The following is a 16,377-nucleotide window of genomic DNA, read 5'->3' as shown; positions in this document are numbered from 1 at the left end:
GCTTGGAAAGGCAAGCGGAAAATGACAGCGGGGGCGGGGTGGGCAGTCACCAAGGCCCTCGGCAGCACTGCTGCGTCTACGGCTTCCCACTGGCTGACAGCCAAGGCCAAGGGCTGAAGGGGGCTCCGAGGACCCTGCAGAAGGGGTTCTGCCAGGCAGCACAGCCAGGAACACCACCCACTGACAGCCCCCACTCCCGCCCCCTGCGTCTCACTGCCCTTGTCAGCTTGGGGCATCTTGGTCAACCCAAAGCTAAGGGAACAAGGTAGGGTTCCAGTTAGAAAACCCTTCTGGGTCTAACATCACAGAGCCGAGGGTGGGGAGAGCACCCCCTTTTCTCAAGTCTGACACCCACCGCCAGTGCCCCCCAACCGTGGCCAGGTGTATCCTGGGCTGACCCTAGCCTTGCCTCCCTTCCCTGTGGAGAGTCTGCAGCCTTCCTACCACGAAGCCCCCCATCAGGCCACATAATACAGAGTCGGAATCTGTTCAAACACCTTTAAAATGGGGCAATCACAACAGAAGGGGCAGAAACAAGGGGGGAGGGGAACATGGCCACTGCCAGCCCCCTGCCAGTCTCTGAGGTGCTCGGCCTGGCGGGCGCTTTAGCTTCCGCTTCTCAGCTGTGGTTCAGGTGGTGCCAGGTGGTCCCCAGCCCCATGGGGGCAGTGGGCTGCACTTCCCCATCCCCTCCCCCATGGCCGTGGCGGCTCCCATGTGGCCCAGCAGGTGGCACTCGCTCTCCTTCCTCCCAGTCTCCATGGCTCAGGACCAGGCTAAGGGCAGAGGTAGATGGGGAGACCTGGGTGGGGGGCCATACAAAGCCCTGGTCGGCAGTGAGGGAGCTGAGGACCCTGAGGGGGGCATGCTGACTCCTTGCTGGAGAAAAGGCACCTAAGTAGGGAAGCTGGGCTTGCAGGCCTCCCAGACGGCCATGGGGTAGGGTGGGCTCAAAGAAGCAGGAAGCAGGGTGGCGACCAAACCGATCCTGGTTCCCTCACCCCCACCTACTTTAGAAGGAAGGAATCCTGGAGCAGAGCCCTGTCCACGGAAGCTTCTGTCTGTGCAGGCCCGGCCTTCTCCCAACCTGCCCCCCCAACCCAATCCCAGCTCCCACCTCTTCCCCACCCGTTCCACTGCCCGGCTCCAGGCCCTCTGCCGAGGGAGTGGAAGGTCAGCGTGGCCTCAGGCTGTCTTGGGGCCGGGGTCCACCTCCTTGTGGGCCCACAGCTCCTTGTGCTGCTTCCGGCCAAAGCCCTCATCGTAGTTGCCTTTGCTCTTAAACAGCTGCTGGAAGTGGGGTTTGCAGTAGAACTCCCCGTGCAGCGCCGCGTAGCTGCCCAGGCTGCAGAAGAACAGCGGTGTCAGGGCGGCCCAGGGCGGCCAGGCAAGGGAAGGGGCAGGCAGGCAGGCCGGTAGGGGGCGCACCTGAGCTTGGTGTGGCAGTGCTTGCAGCAGAAGCAAGAGTTGTGGAAGATGAGCTTGTCTGCCACCAGCCGCTCCATGGGGTACACAGTCTTCTGGCAGGCGGCGCAGGTCTCCTTCACCTGGGCGCGCAGGCTGAAAGACTGTGCCGAGACAGCCTCAGCCAGGGGCCTGGCGGCACCGTCCCCTCCTCCGCACGGCCACCAGCCACCCTTCGCACCCTACCTTGGAGCGCTGCACAGTGCTGCTGCCGCTGCTGCCTTTGGCTTCCTGAGGGAGAGAGGCCGACAGGCAGGGCAGGGCTCAGCTCCGGGATGCCCCTGCCCAGTCCCCGGGGCATTCAAGAGGGGACAAAGGTGACAGCAAGCCCGTGCTCCTCTCCCCTTCTCCCCTGGGTAGGGCACCTGCCGGGGGCCCCCTCCCACCGGGCTGGTCACCTACATGAGAGGGGGTGGCCTGGGCGGCTCCCGCAGCCTGGAACATGCTTCGTTGGAGGTGATGGAGGCCCCGGGTGGAGGCGCGGCACCCGCTGGTTTCTGCAAGGGGAAGTCGGTCCCTTCGGGCCCCACGAGCCCTCCCCCAGCCTGCAGGGGTGGGGGTGTTTACAGGCAGGGGGCTGGGGGGCTGCGGTTGGGACTTTCCCTAAGTCATTTCCTGTTGCTCTTGGTCTTGCCACTTCCGCCGCTCACCCACCTCCCCCCTCGCCCGCCCGCCCCCCGCGCTGCTCCCCCAGGGGCAGGGGTCCCTGAGTGGAACCATGTGTGCAGCGAGAACAAAGTTAGCGAGGGCCGGCGCGGGAGAAGGCGCCCGGCGCAAGCCGCCATAGGGCGCCCCGCGGGACGGGCGCCCGCCTGGGGTGAGGGTGAGAGGAGGCCAGGGGCGCGCGGGGCGGGGCCGCGGTGAGAACCCGCTGCCCCGGCCTGACCCGCACCCAGCGCTGCCCAGCGCCGTGTGGCGGCTCCGAGGCCGCCGGCCGCCCAGCTCCGCTGCCAAGCTCCTGGACAGCGCCCGCGGGCCCCGCCGCCGCCCGTGCGCCCCGCTCCTCGGCCTCCGGACCCCGAGGGCTGTGCGACGCCGAAGGGCTGGCCGAGCCTCCGGGACTCCGAGCGAGAGCGATGCGCGGAGTCAGTCGCTGGGCGGCGGGACCCCGCGGGCGGCGGCCCTCGCCGGGCACCCCCCCGCCCCAACCTCGGCGCCGCGGTTCCTGAGCCGCACGCAAGCCCCACCCACCCCGGGCCGCCCGCGGCTCTCACCGGGCCCCGGCCTGGGCCGTGGGGCGGGGGTCGGTCTCCGAGGGAGGGGGCGCCTCGGGTGTGAGGAGGGCGCGCGCGCCAGCTGCCGCCGCTGCCAGTGGTCCCCGAGCGGCCGCCGCCGCCGCCGCCTTATCGCGGCACCGCCCCCGCCGGCCCCCGCCCCGCGCCCGCCCATTGGCTCCGCCGCGCCCGGAGCCGCCTCCGGGGCCCCGGCGCCGCCGCCGACCCCCCTCGCGCTTTGTCTTTCCCTCGCCCGCCGTCCCCCGCCTTTGTCTGCCCCTCGCCCCAACCCCGCATCGCCCCTCGGGCCTCGCGCGCGCCGGCCACCGCGAACCGGCCTCTCCGTCTGCCCACTCCCGGCGTCGCCAGGGCCTCGGCCGGCTGCGCGTGGGCGAGGGGCGGCGGCGGAGACAGGAGCGGGAAGACCCCCGCACCGCATCCCTTGGGCGGGGACAAGTTCAGGTTGAGACGGCTGTGGTCGAAGGACACTAGGCGCTCCTGGCGCGGCCCTCCCGCCTCAGGGCCTCAGTTTCCCCTGGCTGGTCTCTGTGGACGCAAGTCTTGGCGTCCCTGCAGCCTCAGAGCCCAGGCAGCGACCCGGAGGGGCCTAGGGGTTCTAGAGGCCCGCTCCCGCACCCTTTCCGCCCACGGAGTCCTCACGCCACCAGGGGCCGCCCCCACGCGTCCCCACGGCGGCGGAGGAAGGTGGTAGCGGCGCTGGGCACGCGGTCCCGCCAAGCCGGGCCGCGAGGCTCCGAGACCCAGGTGGGCCCCAGGAACAGCAGGTCAGCACGGAGCCGTACGGTACGGGCGACCCGGTGGGGTCACCGATCGTCAGCGCCTTCCTGCCGCCCTGTGGATGGACGAGAGGGCCAGGCCACCCGCTGCCCTTGGTTCCCCAGAGCACCACGCTCCCGAGACTTGGCGTTCCGATGGCCAGCGTATGTGGGGACTGATAACCCCCGGGAAGACAAGGGCACCCTAATTCCATCTCTCCGACGAGACACCTTCACCTCGTGCGCCAGGCTTGGCCCTCAAAGTGAGGGTTCCGGGTAACCAAACAGGTGCAGCTGCCCTGCCTAGCGCACGGAAGGGCAGAGGCGTGCAGGAGGCAGGCCGCGGTCACCCATGGGTGCTGGGGGGACACAGGAGCTCTGCTGGGAGGCTGGGGCTCCCTGAGCACCAGGGACTGCTTGGTGCTGCCTGAAATCGGGCTGCAAGCTGCTTCATGAAGCATGGCCCCGAACACAGCGTGTTCGCACCCCGCGGCAGGAATAGAACCGGTGGCTCCAGCACACAGCCCACGCGGGAACAGGCCGGGGAGCTGGCAGGCGGCCTCACCGCCCCCCCCCCTACAGTTTCCTTGGCTCCCTGCATGCACCCACGCCACGTCCTGTGCCTCTCGGAGGAAGACGTGTGTTTGCCTGTGCACTGGACCTGATGGTGACCCTGGTGGCGAGTGGGTGTGAAGCCTCCACAACTGTTTCTCTCCGGGGAGGGGAGTTTCCGCCTCTGTCATCGGCTGTGCGGCCCTGGAGGGCATCTGTGGGCCCAGCAGCAGGGAGCCGGCCAGAGAGGCAGCTCTGGCTGGAGGATGGGCTGACAGCGCAGGCCGCAATGAGGAAGGAAAGGAAACTGATAGGGTGCTGGGGTGTTGGGGGGGCTTAGAGTAGAAACGGAGCTGGGGGGGGCTGGAAATACATGTGACCCGCCCTGCCCCTCCCCCCCACCCCCACTGGGTGCCACTCCCTTCCCCCAGAGGGTTTCTTTTTCCTCTCTAATTTGGTGTTAAGGTCTCTGAGGAAAGGGACTGGGGGCATCTGAGAGGGAGGGGCACTTCCCTAACCTGACCTCTGCAGCGGCCTCTGGACCAGGAGGCATCGGGAGCCGGGCTATGGTTACCGTGCACGCTGCCCGCCAGCCCCTGCTTTCGGGTGTTGCGGGTGCTGACAGCAGGGAAACTCTGCAAGTCAGGTTCCGGGACAAAACCCTGCACCTCCTTTCCTGCCCAGACGCCTTCCGCCTCAGCTCCTCTGGGCCCGGAAGTGGCCCTGGGGAGTGCCTGGTCTGCCGCCCCACAGCGGTTTGATGGCCACAGGCTAAAATCAATGCAGTACTCTCAAGGGTTTTCTAAGCAGCCGGTGGGTCTGCAGTGAGTCCTCACAGGAGGGAAGGCGGGAAGCGGGGCTGCAGTCCCTGTGCTGATACACACGCACACGCACACGCACACACATGCTGATTCTCACATGCGCGCGCACACACACACACGCCGATTCTCCCAGACTGAAAATTTTAATTTGCTCTGACAAAACTGACCCAGCAGGAAGAACTGAGCCCTGGGGTGAGGGCAGACGTGCCGGCCCTTGGAGGAAGCAGCGAGGCAGCCGGCAGCAGGTGTGAGGATGGATTCTTGGTGGGGAGGGAATGAGCCACACAGCTGACCTATGGTGTGGGGGCCCAAGGGACAGCAGCTGAGGCTGCATGGCCCCAGCCTGCACCTGGTGCTCCCGGAGCCAGAGAGACCCCGCCCCCCGGCTCTGGGAGAGGTCGGGGAGGAGGGGGGCAGGCTGCCAACCACCTGACCCCCCTCCTCTCGACCTGTGGGACCTGAGAGCCAAGGGGAGGATGGAACTCAGCTGCCAGGAGAGCAGGCGGAGGCAAGCGGAGGTGAGGGCTTCCTGGGCGTGTGTCAAACCCCGCGCAGGGGCCACGGCCACCCCTCTTCCCTCTGGGCAGTCTCCTGCGCTCCCAAGGCTGGGGGCGCAGCTTCCAGACAGCCCTGTGTCCCCGGGCTCCGGCCGGCAAGAAAGTCTCTCCAGAACCTCCGTCGCAGTCCGCAGAGCCGCTCTCCCCGGGGAAAGTCCTTGCCAGCCGGGATGCTGCAGGAGGGCGAGGCGTGCCAGTCCTGGGGCGGAGCGCACACATCCCAGCGGGCCGGCTCCACGGTGCTCAGAACTCCCAGTCGTCCACCTCGAGCTCTTCCAGGTTGGACACCAGGCCAAAGATGCCACTGTGGTCCTGGGACTGGCTGCCCTCAAAGCTAGTGATGGGGGTGACGGGCCGGAGCAGCTCGGGCAAGGCCTCGGAGGCGCGCCGCTTGATCTGCGGGGGTGGGAGGAGACAGTCGCTGATAGGCGCCGCTGCTCCGGGCCCCGGGACACCGAGAGGCCACAGGGGTGGAGTAGTGCCTTTACAGGGCTTCAGGGTCATGGTCATTTCTCAAACTCCCCAGACAGGAGACTGCCTAAGACCCAAAGCTAAGGGATTGTGGGTAGTCAGAACCACAGCAAGGACACAGGGAGCCCACGGACAGCGCTGCGGTACCTGCTTGAAGAAAGCGTGGCTCAGGAGGGCGCTGGCACTGGGCCTGGGAGAGAGGGACAAGAGACCGCGTCACCAGTGCCCTCCCCAAGAACAGCCAGAGAGCACAGGAGCCGAGCCCCGCTGCAGTGGGGGCTCCAGATCCCCCAGGCCCTTGCAGGACCTTGGAGACCCGGCCCGACTCCACAGCGCCCCCGATTCCCGCACGAGCCCGGGCCGCGGGCCATACCTGGCGTCCGGGCTGCGCTGAAGGCACTGCTCCACGAAGTGGTGGAAGTGGGGGGAGAAGGTGCGGTGGTAGGGGTGGGAAGGCGAGTCGCCGTTGGAGGGCCGAGGGGCGCCCGTGGCCAGGCTCTCCCCCAGGCCGGCGCTGGCGGCCGAGCGGGAGGGGCTCATGGCCAGCTCGTTGGCGGGGATGGTGCTGGTGTCCAGCAGGCAGGGCACCGTGCCGTTGAGCTTCTCCAGCAGCATCTGTGAGGAGCGAGCCAGGCCTGGGCTGAGGCCCGGAGGCCCAGAGTCCCCGCGCGTCACACCTGTCTCAGGCGTGCAGACGCCAGTGGCGTCCGCCGAACTTCTCAAAGGCATGCTGGTCGCTGGCGTGGCCGTCACATCCTCCGGGCCAACGTGTGGAGGAGTGGGCTGCCCAGCGGGGGCCCCTTCACCATGGCCGGCGCCAGGACTGTTTCCCCTCCCCCTCTGCCAGTCGGATCCCCTTAACTGTACAGTCCCCACCTTAGGGTAGCGCGGCCGCCCGGGGATCCTGGAGCACAGCTCCAGTTCGCCATGCCCAGGTGGGTCCCATGGGGTCCCCAAGGCAGCACCTGCAGCTCCACGTCCTGAGTTGTGGCTGCGGCAGGTGCACGGGATGGGCGCCGGGCCAGCTCAGGCCTGCGCAGCTCTTCCAAAGCCCTCGCACCCAACTCCTGTCAAGCCAGCGCCAGCTCAGGTGCTGCTGTCCTTGGGGATGTCCTCATGAAAATCTGAAGAAGCCGACCTGGCAGTCTCCAGAGCCATGCGCGGCGGCTGACTTGAGTCGGGGAGGCAGCGCACACCCTCCTCCTCACTGGCCTCCTCTGACGTGCACAGCCACGCTGCACCTGGGGATCCGGCACTTCTGTCGCTGCAGCGACGCCTGCTGGGCCTGCGCCCTGGCTCAGCCCGAGGAGCCTCTTACCTCTCCTGGCCATCCTTGGGTTACTGAATGGACACAGATTTCCCATCTCCCGCCCTAGATTTCCACAGCTGCCTAACAGCCCCAGGTGTAACTCATCTGCCGAGTGCTACATCTGCAGTGCTGTGATGGCCCCGTGCCTCGGGTCAGGGATCAGATTCCCGAGGGCCACCTACAGAGCCCCCATGGTGCGTGCTTGTTCCCTTCGCAGCACCCAGTCCATCCGCCATTTACAGCTGCTTGCTCCTTCCAGACCCGGGTCCTGTGAGGCTTTGTGTCTTTGCTCCCTCACCCTTCCAGTGGTCCCCGTAGTTCCTGCTCTTCACGTGGTTAATCACTATTTGCCTTTAAGACCCAGTGCAAGTGCGGCCTCCTCTCCGAAGCCTCCTGGGTGGGGCCCCTGCTCTAGGGGACGCGCTCTGCCCATACGCGAGCTGACTCCTGCCAGCCAAGCGGTCTTCGGGCTCAAGGGAGAGGCCTGCCCAGAGCCTGAGCCCCACCCCTCCCAGTTCACCCAGCCCGTTCTTGCCCAGAAGACCCCAAGCCCACTTCTTCGCTGGGGGCTGGAAAAGCCCATTTCCTGGGCCTCTCCTCTGCCACCGGCTGTGCACCGGGCCCTCGGGGCGGCCAAAGGGCAGGCATCTTAGGGGCACGAACAGAAGCGGAACTTGCATGGTGGAGGTCCTGAAGGTGGGGGCACAGAACTCTGAGGACTCTAACTCAGAAACGAACTTCCCAGGCGTATTCATCAAGGCCCACCTATCAAAATGGGCTGGCCTGATTTAGCGTTTCAGTGGACACAGGGTAAGCGTGCCTCTGCCGCATGTCTGCTCTTGGCTCCCTCCCTGGGCTGGGTTCCAGGCCCTTGGCCTTCATCACGCAGGGAAGTGAAGGAGAGTGCACAGCAGTTCCCCTGGTGGGACTTCCGTAGGAGCACGCTGTGCCTGTCACCTCAGTGACCCTACTGCAGTCGGGAGTGTGGCAGGGACTCAGCAGGTCCCAGGCAGGCAGCAGGCTGTGGGCTCACCTGGGTGGCAGGCATGTCCTTAAAGGGGACATGGCCATTGGCCAGTTCACAGGCTGTGATCCCCACACTGTAGATGTCAGACTTGGCGTCGTACCCCTGAAGATTCTACGACAGGAGAGAAAAGCCACGGGTGACTCCATCTGCAGCCCCTGCTCTGTTCTTAGAAACACGGGCAAAAGCTAAGGACAGGAAAGGAATGCCTGTCCCACAATCCCGGGGCCTAACTGCTGCAGGTGACCTGGCCCGGACAAGGCACACGGGTCTGGCGATGCTCTGTACCAAGTGGGCAGGGCCAGGCCCCACGCTCTGCTCAGCACAGGGATCGGCAGAGCACCAAGTAGTCCCCCAAAGGGAACAGAGAGTGTCACATACAGTGTGGGACCCCCTCAGGGGACACCACATCCATCTGCACTGGGCCCACAATGCCCCCACTACAGGTTCCCAGGTCCACCTGGCCAACAAGGAGCCCTCCCTCCAGCACCCCGAACTCCACTCAGAAGTAGAGAGCACCCCACCCCAGGAAATTCCTGAAGGCTTCTTTGGGAAATCCTGAGTTGGTGGGAGAGGTGGGGACTTCAGGACCCCGGGCACAGACCTGCTGTAGGACCTCCGGGCTGAGCCACGGCAGAACCTTGATACTGTACTTGGGAAAATCGTGGACTACACGCTGCCGCTGCCCATGGCTGATCATGCTGAGGTTGCTGCGTAAACCAGACAGGTAGACCTTCCCGTCCACAGAGATCAGGATGTGGCTGGCTTTGACGCTCCTGGGGGGTGGGGAGAGGCGGGGAGGGTGTCGTGAGCAGCAGGAACCCCTCATACTATAAACCTTCGGTCTTTACACACTAGCTCTGGTCAGCTGTCTCCTGTGTGTGTGCACTGTATGGTATTATATACACATATTATATGCATGCAAACTTTTTTTTTTTTTACAAGCAGAGTGGACAGTGAGAGAGACAGAGAGAAAGGTCTTCCTTTGCCGTTGGTTCACCCTCCAATGGCCGCTGCGGCCGGCGCACCGCGCTGATCCGATGGCAGGAGCCAGGTATTTATCCTGGTCTCCCGTGGGGTGCAGGGCCCAAGCACTTGGGCCATCCTCCACTGCACTCCCTGGCCACAGCAGAGAGCTGGCCTGGAAGAGGGGCAACTGGGACAGAATCCGGCGCCCCGACTGGGACTAGAACCCGGTGTGCCGGCGCCGCTAGGCGGAGGATTAGCCTAGTGAGCTGCAGCGCCGGCCCGCAAACGTGTTTTCATGAACATTTCAAATGAACAGTTAAAGGTAATGATAACATGACCCCATCTACATAGCACTAGATTTAGGAACTTACTTGTATCTTGTCATGTTCACAGCCCCCTCTTCTCTCTGCTCCTACTGATGATTTTCATCTGTACTTTCTGAGTGCAGACAGTCTTCTAAAACAGGCCATTGTTCTATAGGCACATATTTAATACATCTGATGGTCCTGGGTTATGCACCTCATTTTTTTATTTGTGCCATGTTTTCAAGACCCATCTGTGTTGTTCTCTGCTTATATCTGACCTTTGTTGATTTTTTGCCCTGAAGATTTATTTATTTATTTGAAAGACAAAGTGATAGAGAGAAGGAGAGACAGAGATCTTCCATCTGCTGGTGCATTCCCCAAATGGTTGCAATAGTCAGGGCTGGGCCAGGTCAAAGTCAGGAACCCAGAATTCCATCTGGGTCTCCCACATGGGTGTCAGGGGCCAAGCACCCAGGCCATCACCTGCTGCCTTCCCAAGCACATTAGCAAGGAGTTGGACTGGAAGCAGAGCAGCCAAGACTTGAACGAGCACTTGATATGGGATGCCAGTGTTGCAGCGATGGCTTAACCCATGCACCACAACGCCAGCCCCCGATCTTTGCTTCTAATTGGATCTCAGCACGGGTGGGACAGAACACTTTATTCACCTGTTCTCCCAGGGAGGAGCCCACACACTGCATCTGGGCAGCACAGGAATAGACAATGACACACACTTCCAAGCCCCGATGGGCCTGTGCACTATCTAGCCAGAAGCTCACATCCTCACTGCGCTGGGCCTCCCCCAGCCGCCTCACCGCTGACAATCATGTTCGTACTCGCTTTCCTCTTATGTTTCCTGAGACTGCTGGTCTCTGGGGTTTCCTCTCTTACAAACTCCATATCCTTTGCATTTTTCTATTGCTTTGCTGTATTTTTTTGTTGTTGTTGCTTTGCAAACTTTCTGACAAATCTAACAATCTTCTTCAACTCACTTTGTCACCCAGTTCTTAAATCTAGTCATGCTGTTCTTGACACAATCAAATTCATCAAATTTTTGCTTTATATTTTGTGCCTCTAAAGTGTAGAGAAGGGGCCGGCACTATGGCACAGTAGCTTGATCCTCTACCTGCGGTGCTGGCATCCCATATGGGTGCCAGTTCTAGTCCCGGTTGCTCCTCTTCAGATCCAGCTCTCTGCTGTGGCCTGGGAAAGCAGTAGAAGATGGCCCATTTGCTTGGGCCCCTGCACCTGCATGGGAGACCCAGAAGAAACTCCTGGCTCCTGGCTTCAGATTGGCTCAGCTCCAGCCATTGCAGCCATCTGGGGAGTGAACCAGTGGATGGAAGACTGATCTCAGTCTCTCTGTAACTCTGCCTTTCAAATCAATCAATCAATCTAGGGGAAAAAGGGTGAAGTTCCATGGCTCAGGTCACAAAGGCATCTGCTCACATCTCCTTTTACACGCAGGCCTTGAGCCCGCCTGCAGCCCCCTTTGTGTGTGGAGTTAGATGGGGGTCTCGTTCTATCTGCCTCACCGTGAGCCGACTTTCCTGACACTCCCTACTGAGCGATCTGTATCTGCTCCGCCCTTTGGCTCAAGACTGACTCAGGCACACGAGGGGGAAGGAGGAAATGGGGAGAGGGGTCACATCGGATGTCCCTTTCCAGGCTTGGCACTGTGGTGTAGCGGTTAAAGCCGCTGCCTACAGTGCCAGCATCCCATATGGGTGCCGGTTCGAGTCCTGGCTGCTCCACTTCCCAATCCAGCTCTCTGCTATGGCCTGAGAATGCAGTGGAGGATGGCCCAAGTCCTTGGGTCCCTGCACCCATGTGGTAGACCCAGAGCAAGCTCCTGGCTCCTCCTGGCTTCGGATCAGTGCAGCTCTGGCCATTGCAGCCATCTAGGGAGTGAACCAGCAGATGGAAGACCTCTCTCCCTCTCTCTCTCTCTCTCTCTCTCTCTGCCTCTGCCTCTCTGTAACTCTGCCTTGCCAATAAATAAATAAATCTTGTAAAAAAATAAAAAAATAAATTAAAAAGATGTTCTTCTCCCACAACATTCAGGACCAAGCTGCTCAGTAAGGACAAGGTTAGTGGTTTCAGTGCTCAACAGGTTAAATGACTGTCCCCCAAGTCAGTTTCAAGATCAGAATCCAGGGGCAGGTGCTGTGGCATAGTAGGCTAAGCCTCTGCCTGCGGTGCCAGCATCCCATATGAACACTGGTTCGTGTCCTGGCTGCTTCTCTTCTGATCCAGCTCTCTGCTATGGCCTGGGAAAGCAGTGGAGGATGGCCCAAGTGTTTGGGCCCTGCACCTGCATGGGAGACCAAGAATAAGCTCCTGGCTCCTAGTTTTGGATCAGCCCAGCTGTGGCCATTTGGAGAGTGAACCAGCAGATGAAAGACCTTTCTCTCTGTCTCTTCTTTCTGTAACTCTACCTCTCAAATAAATAAATAAAATCTTAAAAAAAAAAAAATCAGAATCCAGATCCATGATTTCACACTTTGGCTTCACTAACTTCAGCCTTAAATGTTTCCCGATGGGGCTGGTGCTGTGGCGTAGCGGGTAAAGCACTGCCTGCAGTGCCAGCCTCCTATCTGGGAGCCGCTCCAAGTCCCGCTGCTTCACTTCCCATCCAGCTCTCTGCTGTGACCTGGGAAACCAGTACAAAATGGCCCAAGTCCTTGGGCCCCTGCACTTGCGTGGGAGACCCGGAAGAAGCTCCTGGCTCCTGGCTCCTGGCTTCAGATCTGTTGTGGCCATCTGAGGAGTGAACCAGCGGATGGACGACCTCTCTCTGCTTCTGCCTCTGCCTCTCTGTAACTCTGCCTTTCAAATAAATAAATCAATATTTTTTTAAAAAAATGTTTCTCGGAGGGCTCACAGCCACAGACACCCACTCTAGAACACGGCGAGGCCACCCAGGCTGTACCTGTGCACGTAGCCCATGTGGTGGATGTAGTCCAGCGCCTTGAGCACCCCCTGCAGGATGTAAGCAATGGCCAGCTCGCTCATGCCGTCCATGAAGTGTGTGCAGATGAGATCCTTCGCAGAACCTGAGCAGGAGTTGGGGGTGGGGAGGGAGGGTCACAGAGGGAAGCTACAGACCAGCAGTCTGACCACAGAGTTCTCAGAGCCCTCTCTGCCAGGAGCCCCTTCCCACTTACCGTACGCCATGAATGACGTGACAACCCACAGCTCGTTGTCTGAAATGAAGGTGGCTCGGTAGGGCACGATGTTGGGGTGGTTGAAGAGTTTAGAGACATGAAGCTCCCCCTGAAAGCAATGGGAAAGCTGAAGTTAGATGCCAGGGCACTGAAGACTGATGACTCGGGTCACTGACGCTCCACCTGATGGGGACAGGGTGAACAATCTGGGGACCGGCACTTTCTGGGTGCTCTTCTCAGGATCCTGGAGCAGCCGAGGTGGGAGCCACCCTAAGAGGAGAAACGCGGTCCAGATCTGTGCAGGGAGCCAGGCTGCTGTGCCAGCTTCCGCCTCAGAGAGGCCCTGCAGCCAGTCCGCACAAGCTGGGGGAACGGCCCCGGCCACACACAACAGGTTAGCACAGCCCAGGGTCCCAGTCATCACTTCTGAGGGAAACAAAACTGTGACTGAAGACTTAGGAAGTTAGAAACTTAGCTCAACCTCAGGGCTGAGGCACAGAACTCCTCTTTATGATAGAAAAACAAATGTTTTTCTATTACAAGTGAAAGTGTTATAGTTGAAAGACACAAGGAAAGGTATCAGAGAACAAATGACGACCAATAAACATTAGAAGCTGTTTTCCAGCAACCCATGACTGAGAGATGTCTTCATCAGGAGCAGCTACGGGAAGTGTAAAAAGAAAATGTTTTGGACAAAGAACTACAGAAGCCAGCGTCCTGGCCTTTGGACATAAGCTAAAGCTACACAGGCTATACCTTCTACCTGTCACTGCTTCACAGAATAAAACCCAAAGAACCGTACAGTCCCAAGTGCACCAGCACACAGGCATGTCTTTTCTCAAATAACTGAACTGGACTGACCTCTCCATCCTCAGCGCAGCGAACTACTCTGAATGGATGAACTGGTGCTGGAGCAAGCAGGTAAGCACCAGTTCAGAAAACAACTGGAAATGAAGGAGGAGTGGCCGCGAGTACCTGATGCAGCAGACGCTGAGCCAGACCCCAGAGCTTAGCCCTGGCCAGTGTCTCCAACTGCTGTCTCCCCAGGTTTACCAAGAGGGTGGCTACTTCCTTCTCCACCAGAAGGGATCCTCTGGCCCCGAGGAGAAGGATGCTAAGAGCCTCTAGCAGATGGCGCCCCCATGCAGGCAGGCTAGACCTGCCTCTACCATCTACTAGGGGGTGTGGCCCTGGGCAAGTGATTTAGCCTCTCTGAATAATAAATGAGACAGAAGGGCCTTTTGGAGAAGAAGAGGGGACTCTCAACTGGGCTGAGCAGTATCACAGCCCCATCCTGTGAGCCCCCATTGAAAGCTCCCCCGTTTCCCAGTGCTGGTCTACCACTGTTTCCTGCCAGGTACTTTCAGGGAACCCATGTGAGAGATGGCTGAACGGTCACTCCTGGAGCCAAGAGCCTATCGTCCAGGTCACACTCCTGTTATACCTGTAAGAATGTCACCATCTCATTGGAACAAGCTTCCAGGTTAATCCTCCGCACCGTCACATACTCTCCTGTCGGTTTATATCTGGCTAGGTTCACGGTCATCAGGTCCTCAAATCCCTTGCCTTAAAGAAAAGAGGAAATAAGAATGCCATTCACAAGGACAACAATGGTTATTTATCTTCCTTTAAGAAAAAGGGACTTAATTCTAATAGAAAATTCAAGTTAAATTTTCACTACTGTCACTTTCATGGAGGGCTTTTCTTGGGTGTTTTCCTATCAGCTTCTTGGCCAGGCATCCTAACTGCCTGTGGCACAAGACACGAGAAGAGTGAGGCCACGTAGGAAAGACTGCAAAAGAACTGCTTTCCTGGAAACCTGACTTCTCCCCACACTGGGAGGTCGAAAACCACGGACGACCCACAAAAGCTGGTCTCGTCATCAGGAAGCCTAACAAGCTGGGGGCCTCCTGGTGCCCGGCCAGCCAGGGATGCCGAGAGCTGCAGCTGTGCCCCAGCAGGAACTCAGGGCAGACCCAGTCATTACCTATAACAGTGAGCAGCTCGTAGCACCCTCCCTCGGGCAAAAAGCTGCTCATGATCTCTTGTTTGGAGAATGATGCTATCGACTCTGAGCTCGCCTCATTGGTCTAAAGAAAAAGAAAGATATGTTAACAGAGAAAGCTGGGGGGAGGCAGGGAGTGGGACCGAGGCAGTAATTCAGACCCACGAGGAGACCAGCATCTGAACAAACATACGGATCCCGGTTCTCTGGCAAAGACAGTGCCAGCACTATTCGGAGAGAAATAAAATATCAGGTGTTCGCTGTGATGACCAGCATCGGTAGGAGAGCGAGGAAGGGCTGACTATACCTGCAATGCTTGGACAGGGCCCAGCCAACTGCCAACCTGCCTGTCCTTGCTAACAGTGGCCTCATTTGCTAAAAACAGTGAAATCTCACACGGGGAAAGACTGACTGGAGAAAGGCACATACAGCAAAGAAAAGGGGCTGGGGGAGGGGCAGTGGGGAGAGTCCCTCAAACTCTGCTGCATTAGAGTCTGACTACAGACGGCAAGATCCCCAAAGGTCAAATGCTGAATCTCACCCTAGGGGAAATGCAGCAGGAGATGCCCCATCTTTAGTGAACCAGGAGCGCAGGCCCGTCGTTCCCTGACATTTCCAAGTGAAGTGACCAAACACCTTGTGCAGCAAACTGCAGGCCAAGGACAGAGCTGTCGGGCTGACATTGTGGCACAACAGGTTAAACTGCCGCCTGCCATGCCAGTATCCCATGTGAGTGCTGGTTCTGATGCCGGCTGCTCTGCTCCAACCCAGCCCCCTGCTAATGAGCCGAGGAAGGCAGCAGAAGATGGTCCCTGCCACCCAACATGGGAGACCCAGAAGGAGTTCCTGGCTCCTGGCTTCAGCCTGGCCAGCTGCGGCCATTTGTGGAATGAACCAGTGGGTGGAAGATCTGTTTCTCCTTAACTCTGCTTTTCAAATAAACAAATATATTTTAAAGACTATTAAAAAATAAAAAAGCAGTAATGACAAAGCTATGGGGTCTCCGCTGTCTCAGGCGGCAGAGAAGCCCTGCTCCCTCATCCCTGCCCCCCTGTGCTGCGAGTGAAGCTGGAGCCCAGCCACTCAGGACGTGGACGTCAACCTCTAGCACGGAGGCCGTGAAGGAAGGGGCCCGAGTGTGACGGCAAAACACGCTGCAGGCGGCTCTTCTCTCACCCCACGGGCTCGGCTTCCGTCTTCTAGACCCACGTCTATGTGTACGCTTTAGGGAAGGTGAGCATCTTACTTCCCTGTAGACCCTCTCTCTTCAGATGTGTCTAACCAAAATGGAGAAACCTTAGGCCCACTCAGGTTGCACTTACCACATTCATAAACCTGACCTCTAGTCAGAAGACGACCTTCGCTAATGCACGGAAGGCCTGAAAAATGCGACCTGGGACTGCTCTGCCCAGGTGGGGCCTGAGCAACCACAGAGAAGCACTGCAGAGGAGCCATTAAAATGCCAGCACTGGCCAGCGCTGCGGCTCACTAGGCTAATCCTCCGCCTAGCGGCGCCGGCACACTGGGTTCTAGTCCCGGTTGGGGCGCCGGATTCTGTCCCGGTTGCCCCTCTTCCAGGCCAGCCCTCTGCTGTGGCAGGGAGTGCAGTGGAGGATGGCCCAGGTGCTTGGGCCCTGCACCCCATGGGAGACCAGGAAAAGCACCTGGCTCCTGGCTCCTGCCATCGGATCAGCGCGGTGCGCCGGCCGCAGCGCGCCGGCCGCGGCGGCCATTGGAGGGTGA

General features: G+C 60.0%; 2 protein-coding genes across 9 annotated transcripts in view; both read right to left on the bottom strand.

The window, feature by feature from the left end:
• Positions 1 to 484: 484 nt before the first annotated feature.
• Positions 485 to 2,812, bottom strand: LIMD2 (LIM domain containing 2). 3 transcript variants are annotated; one of them, XM_051825815.2, is made up of 5 exons: positions 2,679 to 2,812; positions 1,867 to 1,961; positions 1,651 to 1,695; positions 1,429 to 1,568; positions 485 to 1,345 (listed from the first exon to the last, which is right to left on the bottom strand). In XM_051825815.2, exons 2-5 carry the CDS (start codon positions 1,906 to 1,908, stop codon positions 1,186 to 1,188), a joined length of 387 nt encoding a protein of 128 aa, XP_051681775.1. In that variant the 5' UTR covers positions 1,909 to 1,961; positions 2,679 to 2,812; the 3' UTR covers positions 485 to 1,185. The 3 variants fall into 3 exon arrangements, with proteins under 3 accessions (XP_051681775.1, XP_051681776.1, XP_051681777.1); XM_051825816.2 differs by having other exon boundaries at positions 1,867 to 2,009; positions 2,679 to 2,811; XM_051825817.2 differs by lacking the exon at positions 2,679 to 2,812 and adding an exon at positions 2,482 to 2,605.
• Positions 2,813 to 4,951: 2,139 nt separating this feature from the next.
• The window catches only part of STRADA (STE20 related adaptor alpha), a 31,891-nt gene continuing 20,465 nt past the window's right edge, over positions 4,952 to 16,377 (bottom strand). For 3 of the 6 annotated variants that reach the window (XM_002719472.5, XM_008271694.4, XM_008271695.4), the window contains 9 exons: positions 14,617 to 14,719; positions 14,074 to 14,195; positions 12,630 to 12,738; positions 12,395 to 12,518; positions 8,793 to 8,964; positions 8,198 to 8,302; positions 6,229 to 6,470; positions 6,003 to 6,045; positions 4,952 to 5,780 (listed from right to left, as the gene is read on the bottom strand). In XM_002719472.5, coding sequence (XP_002719518.1) covers positions 5,628 to 5,780; positions 6,003 to 6,045; positions 6,229 to 6,470; positions 8,198 to 8,302; positions 8,793 to 8,964; positions 12,395 to 12,518; positions 12,630 to 12,738; positions 14,074 to 14,195; positions 14,617 to 14,719 — 1,173 coding nt within the window. In that variant the 3' untranslated portion in view covers positions 4,952 to 5,627. Of the gene's footprint in view, positions 5,806 to 6,002; positions 6,046 to 6,206; positions 6,471 to 8,197; positions 8,303 to 8,792; positions 8,965 to 12,394; positions 12,519 to 12,629; positions 12,739 to 14,073; positions 14,196 to 14,616; positions 16,103 to 16,377 lie in introns of all 6 variants that reach the window. The other 3 variants (XM_070060496.1, XM_051825814.2, XM_070060497.1) reach the window with 3 other exon arrangements.

This window comes from Oryctolagus cuniculus, chromosome 17 (assembly GCF_964237555.1).
Source record: "Oryctolagus cuniculus chromosome 17, mOryCun1.1, whole genome shotgun sequence".
Taxonomy (NCBI): domain Eukaryota; kingdom Metazoa; phylum Chordata; class Mammalia; order Lagomorpha; family Leporidae; genus Oryctolagus; species Oryctolagus cuniculus.
This window is presented reverse-complemented; position numbering and strand designations above follow the sequence as displayed.

Coding starts and splice junctions, on each gene's coding strand:
- LIMD2 (XM_051825815.2), bottom strand. CDS start 1,908: ATGTTCCAGGCTGCGGGAGCCGCCCAGGCCACCCCCTCTCAT. Junction 1,696..1,866: donor CCCAGGCCACCCCCTCTCAT/GTAGGTGACCAG, acceptor TCTCTCCCTCAG/GAAGCCAAAGGCAGCAGCGG. Junction 1,569..1,650: donor GCACTGTGCAGCGCTCCAAG/GTAGGGTGCGAA, acceptor GTCTCGGCACAG/TCTTTCAGCCTGCGCGCCCA.